Here is a 13,420-nt window from a genome sequence, read left to right as displayed (position 1 = left end):
TTTTTTTCTTTTGAGATGAAGTTTCACTCTTGTTGCCCAGGCTGGAGTGCAATGGCGCGATCTCAGCTCACTGCAACCTCTGCCTCCCAGGTTGAAGTGATTCTTCTGTCTCAGCCTCCTGAGTAGCTAGGATTACAGGCGTATGCCACCATGCCCGGCTAATTTTTCTATTTTTAGTAGAGACAGGGTTTCATCATATTGGTCAGGCTGGTCTCTAACTCCTGACCTCAGGTGATCCGCCTTGGCCTCCCAAAGAAAGGCAAATTTATATATGTATGACATCCTTGTAGAAGCTGTAGATTTCAAAATAGGAAAAGAATACCAAAAAGTTAGTATTGGAGCTACTTCCACTAGGCTGAAGAAAATAAGTATGCAGAGGCTTTGGTGACTTCTGTGGAAATAATGTAGAAAGATTGGTCTAGGAGGATTGAATTTATTGTTGAAGACCATGGGGAGCACAACATGATTAGAACAAGACAATAGTGTCACCTACTTTCATGATCAAAATTTCTCTAAGCTTTCTTTATATGTAAGCCAGGAAAGTGCCTCTGCTTGTTTTAGAAATATCTTGCCTCTATATGTTAGATAAATATGGCACATAAGCAATTTATATTTAGCTGTAGCCTAAGTATAAAATAACAGACAATTAAAGACTGAGGAATGACTAAAATGTAGTCTTTAAAGGTCATGATAGGCTGAGCGTGGTGGCTCACGCCTGTAATCCTAGCACTTTGGGAGGCTGAGGCGGGTGGATCACTTGAGGTCCAGGAACTGGAGACCAGCCTGGCCAATATGGCAAAACCTCGTCTCTACTGAACTTACAAAAATTAGCCAGACATGGTGGCAGATGCCTGTAATCCCAACTACTTGGGAGGCCGAACTGGGAGGCGGAGGCTGCAGTGAGCCAAGATTGTGCCACTGCACTCCATTCTGGGCGACAGAGCGAGACTCCTTTAAAAAAAAAAAAAATGTCATGATAGAAATAAAATATAATTGGCCAGGCACTGTGGCTCATGCCTTTAATCCCAGCATTTTGGTAGGCCAAGGCAGGCAGATAAGCTGAGGTCAGGAGTTGGAGACTAGCATGGCCAACGTGGTGAAACCTTGTCTCTACTAAAAAATATCTTTTTTTTCTTGTTTTAAATTAAAAAAAAAAAAACGGGGCTTATTTGCTTCCAATCTTTTTTTTTTTTTTTTTTTTTTTGAGACAGAGTTTCACTCTTTTGCCCAGGCCAGAGTTCAGTGGTGTGACCACAGCTCACTGCAGCCTTGACTTCGTTGGGCTTAAGTGATTCTTCTACCTCAGCCACCCAAGTAGCTAGGACTGCAGGCATGTGCCACCATGCCTGGCTAATTTTTTAGATTTTTTGTAGAGACAGGTTGCTCTGTGTTTCTCTGGCTGATCTTGTGCTCCTGGGCTCAAGTGATCCCCTTGCCTCAGCCTCCCAAGGTGCTAGGATTACAGGCATGAGCCACTGCACCCAGCCTCATTTTCTATTTATTAAAATATTTTTCTCTTAGGGTTCAAGTCAATACATATTCTTTGGTGTTAGTTGACTTTCTGAAATAACGTTTTTCCATTGATTTTTAACAACAATTGATGAAATATTTTATTTTCACATTCAAGAAGGTTTGCATATCTACTATGTGCTAGTCTGTGCTCTAAGTATGCAGAGGATATCACAGTGCACAAAACAGACATCCTGCTTTCATGGAGCAGACATTTAGTAGGGGAAGGACCAGATAAATAGACAAGAAAACTATCAGAAGCAGTTTCTGAGTTGCAGAGACCTGAAACAGGATGCTGTGGTAGCGAGTGAAGCTTGGGTGGTCAAGGAAAGCCCTCTGTGAAGGTGGTGTATTCATTACAGTGACATCTGAAAGAAAAGGAGGAGCCAGCCAGGGTTCTATATTTCCAGGCATGTGGAACCATTAGTGGAAGTCTGCATAGTGGCAGTTAATTCCATGTCTCCAAAGAAGATAAGGCCAGTGTGGTGGGAAATAAATAGGGAAGAGGAAGAGAAGTGTGATGGGTCAGAAAGGGCAGGCCTTTGTGTGCCAGGTAAGGAGTTTTTCTTCTTTTTCTTTTTCTTTTTCTTTTTTTTTTTTTTTTTTTGAGACAGAGTCTCACTCTATCTCCCAGACTGGAGTGCAGTGGTGCAGTCTCGGCTCAGTGCAATCTCCACCTACCAGATTCAAGCGATTCTCCTGCCTCAGCCTCCCGAGTACTTAGGATTACAGGTGCCTGCCACTATGCCCAGCTAATTTTCATATTTTTAGTAGAGACACGGTTTCACCATGTTGGCCAGGCTGGTCTAAAACTCCTGATCGCAGTGATCTGCCCATCTCAGCCTCCCAAAGTGCTGGGATTACAGGCATGAGCCACCATGCCCAACCAAGGAGTTATTTATTTATTTATTTATTTTTGAGACGGAATCACTCTATTGCCCAGGCTGGAGTGCAGTGGCGCTATCTTGGCTCACTGCAACCTCCCCCTCCTGGGTTCAAATTATTCTCCTGCCTCAGCTCCCAAATACCTGGGATTACCGACATGTACCACCATCCCAGCTAATTTTGTATTTTTAGTAGATACTGGGTTTCTCCATGTTGGTCAGGCTGGTCTCGAACTCCTGACCTCAGGTGATCTGCCTGTCTTGGCTCCCAAAGTGCTGGGATTACAGGTGTGAGCCACTGCGCCCAGCCATGACAAACATTTTTTTAAGACTGTCTCCTTGTGCTGAAGAATGGTTTGGAGAGGGCAAGAATGGAAGCAGGGAAACCAGTGAGAGTCCAGGCAAGATGTGATGGTGGCAGTGGAAATGGTGACAAGTAGGCATTTTGAGGTATGTTTTCCAAGAAGAGTAAAAAAGATAAGTTGATGGCTTATATGTGGACTCTGCTTATCATTAGATATGTTAATCCCTCTCTTTATATTTTTTGTGTATCTCTTCTCTGTCCATAGGACTGAACAACAAAGAATTGCTGATATCTTTGTAAAAAAGGGACCATATCTAAAAATGTATTCCACATACATCAAAGAATTTGATAAGAATATAGCCTTGCTGGATGAACAGTGCAAGAAAAATCCGGGTTTTGCTGCTGTTGTTAGAGAATTTGAGGTATTTGCTACCATCTAATGTTGAACACTTCTCTTTTTGTTGTTGAAACTTTAATAATAAGTTGCAGTCATTGAAAACAAAGCTTGCAAACAAAAAAACATGTTAAAAAGTAATCCCTCAAAGATGGAATTGAACAATTTAAATGGTGGGAACTCAAGCAATGTACATGGCTTAATTTTGAAAATCTATTATTGCACATGGGAATATTTTGACATGGAAATAATTTTTTTTTTTTTTTTTTTTGAGACAGAGTCTTGTACAATGGCACGTACAATGGCTCACTGCAACCTCCATCTCCTGGGTTCAAGCGATTCTCCCGCCTCAGCTTCCTGAGTAGCTGGGATTGCAAGCACATGCCACCACACCTGGCTAATTTTTTGTATTTTTAGTAGAGATGGGGTTTCGCCACATTGGCCAGGCTGGTCTCGAATTCCTGACCTCAGGTGATCCACCCTCCTCAGCCTCCCAAAGTGTGTTGGGATTACAGGCATGAGCCACAGTGCCTAGCCAGAAAGAATATTTTGATGGGACTTTTTTAACTGTGGTAAAATAAATATAACACAAACTTACCATTTTAACAATTTTCAAATATATAGTTCAGTAATGTCAAGTACATTGACATTCTTGCGCAACCAGATCTCCAGAACTCTTTTCATCTTGCAAAACTGAAAACTCTATAGGCATTAAACATTAACTCTCCATTCTCTCTTCCCTCCCAGCCCTTGGCAACCACCATTCTACTTTCTGACTCAATGGACTTGATTAAAGAACATTTCTTAACTTTTAATTTAACTTATTCTTTTATCCTAACAACTAACTTACAGTGATGGATGGGAAATAGAATTTATGTTTCCCTTTAGATAAATAAATAACATGGCTTTGGTGCCAAAATTAAGAGAAAGTAATAACCTGTTTAGAGTATGTGTCAGCCAGAGCTTTGACTTTTGACTCAGAGCTGTGAGTGTGGAACCCTGATTTAATTAGAGATAAAATCACAAGTCCCCTCCACCAATTTGGAGTAAAATTTGAGTACTGTATTTTAATACTTATTTGTTTTGAAGCTTAAAAGATCGGTGAATTCCAGTCACACAAAACTAGAAATAAAAAGGGTTTTTGTTTGTTTTTGTTTTTGTTTTGGGATGGAGTCTACCTCTGTCACCCAGGCTGGAGTGTAGTGGCGTGATCTTGGCTCACTGCAACCTCTGCCTCCCAGGTTCAAGTGATTTTCCTGCCTCAGCCTCCCGAGTAACTGGGATTTCAGGCGTGTGCCACCATGCCCAGCTAAGTTTTGTATTTTTAGTAGAGACAGGTTTCACTGTGTTGGCCAGGCTGGTCTCAAACTCTTGATCTCATGATCCACCCACCTTGGCCTCCTAAAGTGCTGGGACAACAAAACCACCTCACCTGGCTGAAATGAAAAGTTTTTAAAATATTATGGTATTGCTGATTTCTTATTTGTGCAGTAGACAAATAAACTTTAAAGTCATCTAAAATTTTTTCTTCTTTTCCTCTCCTCTGTTGTCTTTGTGCTATCAAAAAACAAAGTGTGATTTAATTGTGGCAAGTGATGACTGACCCAGGTTTTGGTAAGAGTCCAGTGAGTTGTTGTGTTACCTTGTTAACAAAAGAAAACAGGGAACCATAAGGCCGGGAGAAGTAGCCATCTGGGTTAATGATGCTTGAATGAAAGATACCTTCTTAACATGCGTTATTATAATTTTGTAATCATTCTGTGTACCAGACAGTGGTGGTACATATTTAGAAAATGATAAAAGTCTGAGCAAATCTGACAAAACTTATCCACCAACTTGCGCTATATTAGAAGCATGACCTTTTTTTGTAGTTCTTAGGATGTAGGGACATTTTCACTTGGACTTTTTGATGCCACTTTACAGTAAGCTCTTAGGTTGGAGAATGAGGGTGAGGCTCAGGAATGGGCTGAGATAGATGTCTGTTGTACATACTAAGAAAGAGAGGTTTCAAGGGATAACCAAATGTCTTTGTATTCAAGCCAGAATGGGGTTCTACAATTGATGTTCCTATAAACGCTGTGATGTGGGGGCTGTCTTTTTATAAGGCCATTCATCTGCAAAAGACTTACATTCTTCAGACTTCTTAAAGAAGGGAAACTTAGCAAGGCTGCTTTTCAGGTTATCTTTACTTTCTACAGTTCTCCCCACCACAAGGCTCTGGTTATTATTTGAATCCAATTCCTGGCAGTTGTATTTCTGCTGCCGTATTTTGGGGGCCCATGTATTTCCTTGGTCCATTGGGATTTGTTTGTATTTATAAATACAAGTGGGAGCTGCTGGGTAGGGTGGGCTCTAACTAGCCTAGGACCCAGACTGTGGCTACCACGCTCTTTGTGAGGGTGGTTAACAAGTTTTTCCTAGGAGCAAGTGATTTCAGGGACTGCCTACAGGAAAGGGTTGAGTTTGGTGGTCCATCTGGCTGGGGTTCACTCTCAGTGTGTCTTAACAGCTGTACCTTAAAATAAAAGGGAGCCTCTCTCCTAATCTCCTTCCAGAGTTGCTTGATGTTTAAAGTTTGGTTTCCTGAGCACTTGAATCCGGGTCCCTTGCTTCTTAGAAAACACTGTGTTTATTTTGGATGCCTTCTCCTTTCAGATGAGCCCTCGCTGTGCGAATCTGGCCCTCAAGCACTATCTGCTGAAGCCGGTTCAGAGGATCCCCCAGTACAGGCTGTTGCTGACAGGTGGGCTTCTCCAGCATTTTGCCAACCACCCAGTTGCTTTATCCATTGTCCAACTCTTCTTGCCTTTATGAAACTCTGCCTTTCCTAAGAGTGCCTCTCTTTGTATATCACCCCAGTCACCATGTTGCCTAATATGTGGATTTGTAGATTGCTTATGTACCTCATGTATACAGTTGCCTGAACTGAACAGCTTTCAGTTCTTTGATCATCCATCCATATGTGCATTTTCACCCCAGGGCATTCATATATGTAGCTATTTTTTATTCAGAACATCTTTGACCATCCCAAGCCCATACCCCTGCATCATTTTACCTGTCTAATATTAATTCCAAGAAGCCACTTTTGCCAGGTGCAGTGACTCATGCCTGTAATCCCAGCACTTTGGGAGGCTGAGGCTGGCAGATCACGAAGTCTGTAGTTCGAGACCAGGCTGACCAACATGATGAAACCCTGTCTCTAATAAAAATTCAAAAATTATCTGGGTGTGGTGGCGCACGCCTGTAATCCCAGCTACTTAGGAGGCTGAGGCAGGAGAATCGCTTGAAACCAAGGAGAGGCAGAGGTTGCAGTGAGCTGAGATCGTGCCATTGCACTCCAGCCTGGGCGGGCAACAGAGCAAGATTCTGTCTCAAAAAAAAAAAAAAAAAAAAAAAAGGTACTTTCCCCAACTATTCAAGAATGGAGTTTAGAGGGTCACTCCCACATATTTATATAGCACTATCATAGCCCTAGTTACTTGCCTCAGAAGGTTGTTACAAGGTTTGATTAATGAGCTAAATGTGGACAGTGCTTAGAATAGTACTGTAGCTGGTGCAGTGGACGCGCCTGTAGTCCCAGCTACTGGAGAGGCTGAAGTGGGAGGATCTTTGAGCCCAGGAGTTTGAGACTATCCTGGGCAACATAGTGAGACCGCTGTCTAAAAAAAACAGGAATAATGTTATAATTATAACAAGTTCTAGGCTGGGCAGGGTGGCTTACGCCTGTAATCCCAGCACTTTGGGAGGCCGAGGCGGGCGGATCACAAGGTCAGGCATTCGAGACCAGCACCGCCAAGATGCTGAAACCCCGTCTCTACTAAAAATACAAAAATTAGCCGGTGGTAGAGGGCGCCTGTAGTCCCAGCTGCTCAGGAGGCTGAGGCAGAGACTCTCTTGAACCCGGGAGGCAGAGGTTGCAGTGAGCCGAGATCGCACCACTGCACTCCAGCCTGGGTGAAAGAATGAGGCTCCGTCTCAAAAAAAATAAATAAATAAAAAGTTCTACTAAGTATTAGCTTCTATTATTATTAGTAATAGTATTCTTATCCTGATAGTTATTTCCTTATCATGATAATAGTCTATCTTCTACTAGACTGTAAGCTTCAAGATTATAGAACTATGTCTGTTTAGTAAGGAAAAAAGAAGGAAAGAAAAAAGCAAAAACACTATGTTTGAGTGAAGGAACATGCTGTAATCAGGCCTTTGTATTCTCTGGCTCTTTAAATCCTTACCATAGTCTTGCAAATGCCAGTTTAATTTTCACAGATGAGATAACAGGTTTATTGAGATTAAGTGGTTTGGTATCACAAAAAGACAAGTGTAGTCTCAGTACCAAACATAGTTACCCAACACCTACTACTAGATTCTCTGGAATATTTGCTGAACTGTATTGGATGTACAGTGACTTAATATGCATATATAATATGCATTAAAATGGTATCAAAATGGACAAGAACATCAAAATGTGGCCACGACCGTAAAGTCAATGTGTTCTAATTTTCTATAAGTAAATTTGGAGGTACTTGGTTTCTGTTACTCTCCTTAATAAATGGTGTGTTTGGTTTTCTTCTTTACTTCACTCTCTTAAGCCAAGAGCTATATTGGAGGTAATAGGTGAATCCTGAAAAACCAGGATTTCCTCATTTCTCTTTAGGCAAAGGTTTCAGCACTTCAAAGTTTGCCTAGTGACAGACTGCTCACAAGGAAGACCTACCTTTTAGCCCCAGGACAGGCTGGAGTGCAGTGGCGCCATCTCGGCTCACTGCAGCCTCCATCTCCCAGGTTCAAGCGATTCTCCTGCCTCAGCCTCCAGAGTAGCTGGGATTATAGGCATGTGCCACCATGCCTGGCTAATTTTTGTATTTTCAGTAGAGATGGGGTTTCACCATGTTGGCCAGGCTGGTCTCGAACTCCTGACCTCAAGTGGTCTGCCCACCTCAGCCTCCCAAAGTGCAGAGATTACAGGCATGAGCCACCACAACTGGCCCTTAATTTAAATTTCTAACTATGAATCAGGCACTAGATTTCTCTCTGGAATGACATAAAGCCAACTGAATAATTTAAGGATATCCTGTCCCTCTGTACTTTCTTCTGCTTTTGGCAGAGATTTAGAATACACAGGACAAAGGGAAGTAGTGATACACATGTTGTGTTTTTGCTAGATAAATTCAGTGCTGTCATAAACCAGCTATTGAATGGTTGTAAGCTTTTCCCACAGCTGTCAAATGAAGTACTGTTTTCAGTGGCAAAAGACAGCTGTGGTTTCAAATGGGAGGGGAATGGAGCAAGAATCTGAAAATTTAATGCACAGATTAATTTTTACATTTTATTTATTTATTTATTTATTTATTTATTTATTTATTTGTGTTTTGAGATGGAGTCTTGCTCTGTTGCCAGGCTGGAGTGCAGTGGCCCAATCTCAGCTCACTGCAACCTCCGCTTCCTGGGTTCAAGAGATTCTCCTGCCTCAGCCTCCCAAGTAGCTGGGACTACAGGTGCGTGCCACCATGCCCAGCTAATTTTTTGTATTTTTAGTAGAGACAGGGTTTCAACATGTTGGCCAGGATGGTCTTGATCTCTCAACCTCGTAATCCACCTGCCTTGGCCTCCCAAAGTGCTGGGATTAACAAGCATGAGCCACAGCGCCCAGCCATATTATTTATTTTATTTCACACACTATGACTGTTCTAAGGAGTGAAAAGTCTACATGTGTCAAATTTAGGTTTCATGCTTAGTTTGTTTTTGATTGAGAAAGGGTGAAATGACAAAGGCAGGTTTTTTAAAAGTCTGTTTACTAAAATAGGTTTTTTTTTTTTTTTGAGAAGGAGTCTCGCTCCGTCGCCTAGGCTGGAGTACAGTGGCGGGATCTCAGCTCACTGCAAGCTCCGCCTCCCAGGTTTACGCCATTCTCCTGCCTCAGCCTCCTGAGTAGCTGGGACTACAGGCATCTGCCACCTCGCCCGGCTAGTTTCTTGTGTTTTTTTAGTAGAGACGGGTTTCACTGGGTTAACCAGGATGGTCTCAATCTCCTGACCTCGTGATCTGCCCGTCTCGGCCTCCCAAAGTGCTGGGATTACAGGCTTGAGCCACCGCACCCGGCCACTAAAATAGGTTTTAACTAGGTTCAGTGGCCAATGCTTGTAACCCAGCAGCTCTGGAGGCTGAACAGGGAGGATTGCTTGAGCCCAGGAGTTGGAGGCTGCAGTGAGCTGTGATCATGCTACTGTAGTTCAACCTAGGTGACAGTGAGAATTCCATCTCTTAAAAAAAAAAGGAAGAATTTTGTTCTATAATACCAACATCATGTGAGCTTGGAGTTATTTTTAGTTTGAGCTACCTCTTATTTAATCTTAGACTGGAAAATCTTTTCTATTATTTATTTATTTTTTAATTAATTAATCATTAATTTTTTTTGGAGATGAAATCTTGCTGTGTTATCCAGGCTGTAGTGCAGTGGTGCAATCTCAGCTCACTGCAGCCTCCGCCTCCCAGGTTCAAGTGATCCTCCTTCCTCAGCCTCCCAAGTAGCTGCGATTACAGGCACCTGCCACCACACCTGGCTAATTTTTGTATTTTTAGTAGAGACATGGTTTTGCCATGTTGGCCAGCCTGGTCTCAAACTTCTGACCACAGATGATCTGCCCATCTTGGCTTTTCCATTCATTAATTGATGCACAATACCTTATATATAGTGGGCCCTCAATACTGGTGGATTTGGGAGGGGGGAAAAGTGATGAATGGCCTGGTCAAGGCCACAAAGTCAGGACTAAAATTAAAGAAAGAACATAGACTTTGTATTCTTCATCCTATGCCTTTTTTTCCATTGATTAAAATTCTTTCCTTCCTCCAAGCCTGACCTGAAATCAGGTCAGAAGTCCATTCTCTTTGTAGCCATCTCTGATTGCTTCTGTTCTCCAACTTTGAGCTCAGGGAGCGTGTCTTATATCTATGATTTAGTGGCCTCCAAAATATCTGAGTCAGTTTGGGATATGTTGAAGCTGTTCAGGAAATAATTTAGATTGGTTTTAAGCTAGGTTTAAAACATCTTGCCAGGTGTGGTGTCTCACGCCTGGAATCCCAGCACTTTGGGAGGCTGAGGTGGGCCAATCACCTGAGGTCAGGAGTTCGAGACCAGCCTGACCAACATGGAGAAACCCTGTCTCTACTAAAAATGCAAAAATTAGCCAGGCATGGTGGCACATGCCTGTAATCCCAGCTACTCTGGATGCTGAGGCAAGAGAATTGCTTGAACCCAAGAGGCAGAGGTTGTGGTGAGCCAAGATCACACCATTGCACTCCAGCCTGGCCAACAAGAGCGAATCTCCATCTCAAAAAAAAAAAAAAAAAAAAAAATCTCATTAGCCAAAATGTTTTTAGTTCAAAGAACGACATTGAGACAACATTTTGGAGATCTAAGGTGTATTAGAGATGATATCTTCTCCTAAAAAGAAAGGCACAAGCATAAAAGTGAAATGTCCTCCTAAGCCTACACAGCTTAATTGAAGCACCTATATTCCTGTAATCCTAAGGACATTCCTGTAACCTTGCAGGTCAATACTAAAGATTGGCTTTTTTATTTTTGTATTTAAGTGATCTATCCTGTTAACTGATGCTTTTTAGTTTGCTTAAAATTTTCTGATTTTTCTAATACTGATTTTTGTAGTGGTCTGATTACTCTCTACTTTGCAGGATACGTCTACTATTGCTATGAAAGTACTGTTGTCTGGGCCCTGAGATTTTTTTTTTTATATAAATTTCATGTAGAAACAGGGTTTCCCCATGTTGTCCAGGCTGGTCTCCAACTCCTGGGGTCAAGTGATCATCCCACCTTAGCCTCCCAAAGTGCTGACATCACAGGCCTGAGCCACTGGGCCCAGCCTGAGATTTTTTTAAGTTGGATTTTAAGTCTTAAATTTGCATCTTTCAAACATGTTAATTACTTTGGATAATAAAGCTCGAATGATTTAATCCTCCAACAACCTTGTGAGGTAAGTACTTTTATTTCCGTTTTGGAGTTTGGATTGATTCCAAATCAGTATATACAAGAGCAGACAGGAGTGGTACTTCATTCATTTGAGGCAACTCCTGGCAACTTTAAGTTTCAGGCTGAGAAGGGGAAGGAGTCAGTACTCCTGATTCAATGTTAAGTAGGTTTGTGCCTCCCACTGAGATAATGCATAGATGATAAGATAAGATGGTTTCTTCTGGAATCCTTTTAGAAAAGATCAGTGGAAATTCCCAGATAGAGCAGTCTATCACTGCTGTTCAAATAACCATGTTATTGTCTTGCAGCTTTTTCTTTTCCTGTACTTACTTTGAATTTCTATAGGGTATTCTATTTAGGCAATCTCTTCCTGCATTGTAGTAAAAAACTTATACCTACATTCTTGTTAGTATTTTTTTAAGATCAATTCAAATCCAGATCTAAAAGAATGCATATAGTTGTATAACAAAATCAGTGATTTATATAATTTAAGCCTAAATATTTGTATATTTTGGCTGGGCACAGTGGCTCGTGCCTGTAATCCCGGCACTTTGGGACGCTGAGGTGGGCAGACTGCTTGAGCTCAGAAGTTGGAGACCAATCTGGCCAACATGGTGAAACGCTTTCTCTACTAAAAATACAAAAAGTAGCTGGGCGTGGTAGCATGCGCCTGTAATCCCAGCCACTCAGGAGGCTGAGGCAGGAGAATCACTTGAACCCGGGAGGTGGAGGTTGCAGTGAGCTGAGATTGCACCACTGTACTCCAGCCTGGGTGACAGAGCAAGATTCTGTCTCAAAAAAAAAAACTTGTAAATTTTACTTTTGTATTGGGTACTCAACGCCAGTTTATCAGGCTGGATCCTATTTGAAGCTGGGAAGAATGGGAAGAAAACAGACTGCTATCAGAGCAGCCTTAACTTACACCATTGCTTATCTTCTTCTTTCTCATCTCTTCAGGGTAGAGACCATCTTTATTATCCTATCCCAGTGTCAGGCATAGATCCTGGAACACATCAGGGACTCAGTCAACTGAAAGGTATAGTTAGGGAAAGGGAGAGTTGCTCTTTTTTATAAGGTCTAGAATCCCCATGCAGTAGCAGCAATGAGTGTTGGATGGATGGATGGATGGATGGATGGATGGATGGATGGATGAATAAATGTTTAAAAGCATTCTTTCAGTCATCCAGTCACAAAATTATGGAAAGGACTGAAATTCTTCCCTTTTCTCTTTCCTCCCTGTAGAATCTGCCAGCAAATTTTCCTCCACCTCTAGTTTCTGCTTCTTCTATTTCTTTGTTATGCTCCAGGACAGGCCCTTCTAAACTCATGCCATTTTATGGCATATTTTGCTGGTGGTCATGCTACCTCTTACCACACCTCCATGTAGCCTAGTACAGTTACTGCCTAATTTATCTTCCAAGGATACACTTTCATTCTGTTTATTAGAAAAGTTGAAAACCCGCTTATTCATGGTATAAAGACCACAATTTATAACCCAGAATTACTTGAACCTTCTTTTCCTTTGGTCTAGCTATAGTAGGTTTCTCGCTGTCTCCTGAAAGCTGTCCTTCAAAACCAGAATCTCTCCTCCATTAATCACTCCACCAACAAATATTTATATATGTTGGTCCTGCGCTAGACACCCATATACACTGGCAGACAACACAGTGGTAGCCCCTACCCTGATGGGGCTTACAGTCTTCCTCTTTGAGGTCATGCCCAGTCACTCAGGCCCCCACTGAGCCTTCTCCTTTGCAATTCCTAAAAATTGTATTGATCTTGCCCTTTGTCTTGTGACTGAATCTTTTAGTTGTTTAATTATACCATGGCTCTGTGCCTTATCTTCTCCACTAGATTGTAAACCCCTTGAAGGCAGAGGCAGGGCGGGGCATGGTGGCTCATGCCTGTAATCCCAGCACTGAGTTGGGAGGATCTCTTGAGCCCAGGAGTTTGAAACCTGCCTGGTCAACATAGTGAGACCCTGTCTCTACAAAAGAAAAATTTAAAAATTAGCTGGGTATGGTGGCACACGCCGGGCATCCCAGCTACTGAGGAAGCTGAGGCAGGATGATCACTTGAGCCCAAGAGTTCGAGGCTGCAGTGAGCTATGATCATGCCTGCTGTACTTCACCCTGGGTAACAGAGCAGGACACCCTATCTCAAAAAAATAAAGTCAGAGGCAGACTTTAGTGCAAGTAGCAGTCACAAAAGATACTCATTCAGTTTGAGAAAGTATATTCTGGTGATGTTATTTTTGTAAGGATCACTTTTTGTCTTTGAAGCAATCTTTTGTGCATATAAAAATATTTAAGGATTATGAAAAAATAAAGTCTCTTTGCATCTTC

The 13,420-nt window shown here is 42.0% G+C and overlaps 1 protein-coding gene across 4 annotated transcripts in view; it reads left to right on the top strand.

The window, feature by feature from the left end:
• The window catches only part of FGD6 (FYVE, RhoGEF and PH domain containing 6), a 137,855-nt gene that overhangs the window by 73,012 nt on the left and 51,423 nt on the right, over positions 1-13,420 (top strand). For all 4 annotated transcript variants that reach the window (XR_004059530.1, XR_004059531.1, XM_010383914.2 and 1 more), the window contains exons 7-8: positions 2,963-3,119; positions 5,747-5,834. Coding sequence is in view for 2 of the 4 variants with exons in the window: in XM_010383914.2 (XP_010382216.2) it covers positions 2,963-3,119; positions 5,747-5,834 (245 nt within the window). In the remaining 2 variants the exon portion in view is untranslated. The remainder of the gene's footprint in view (positions 1-2,962; positions 3,120-5,746; positions 5,835-13,420) is intronic.

The sequence above is a fragment of the Rhinopithecus roxellana genome, chromosome 10 (genome assembly GCF_007565055.1).
Source record: "Rhinopithecus roxellana isolate Shanxi Qingling chromosome 10, ASM756505v1, whole genome shotgun sequence".
NCBI lineage: Eukaryota > Metazoa > Chordata > Mammalia > Primates > Cercopithecidae > Rhinopithecus > Rhinopithecus roxellana.
Note: the sequence above shows the minus strand (reverse complement) of the source record. Positions and strands in the feature narration are given on the sequence as shown.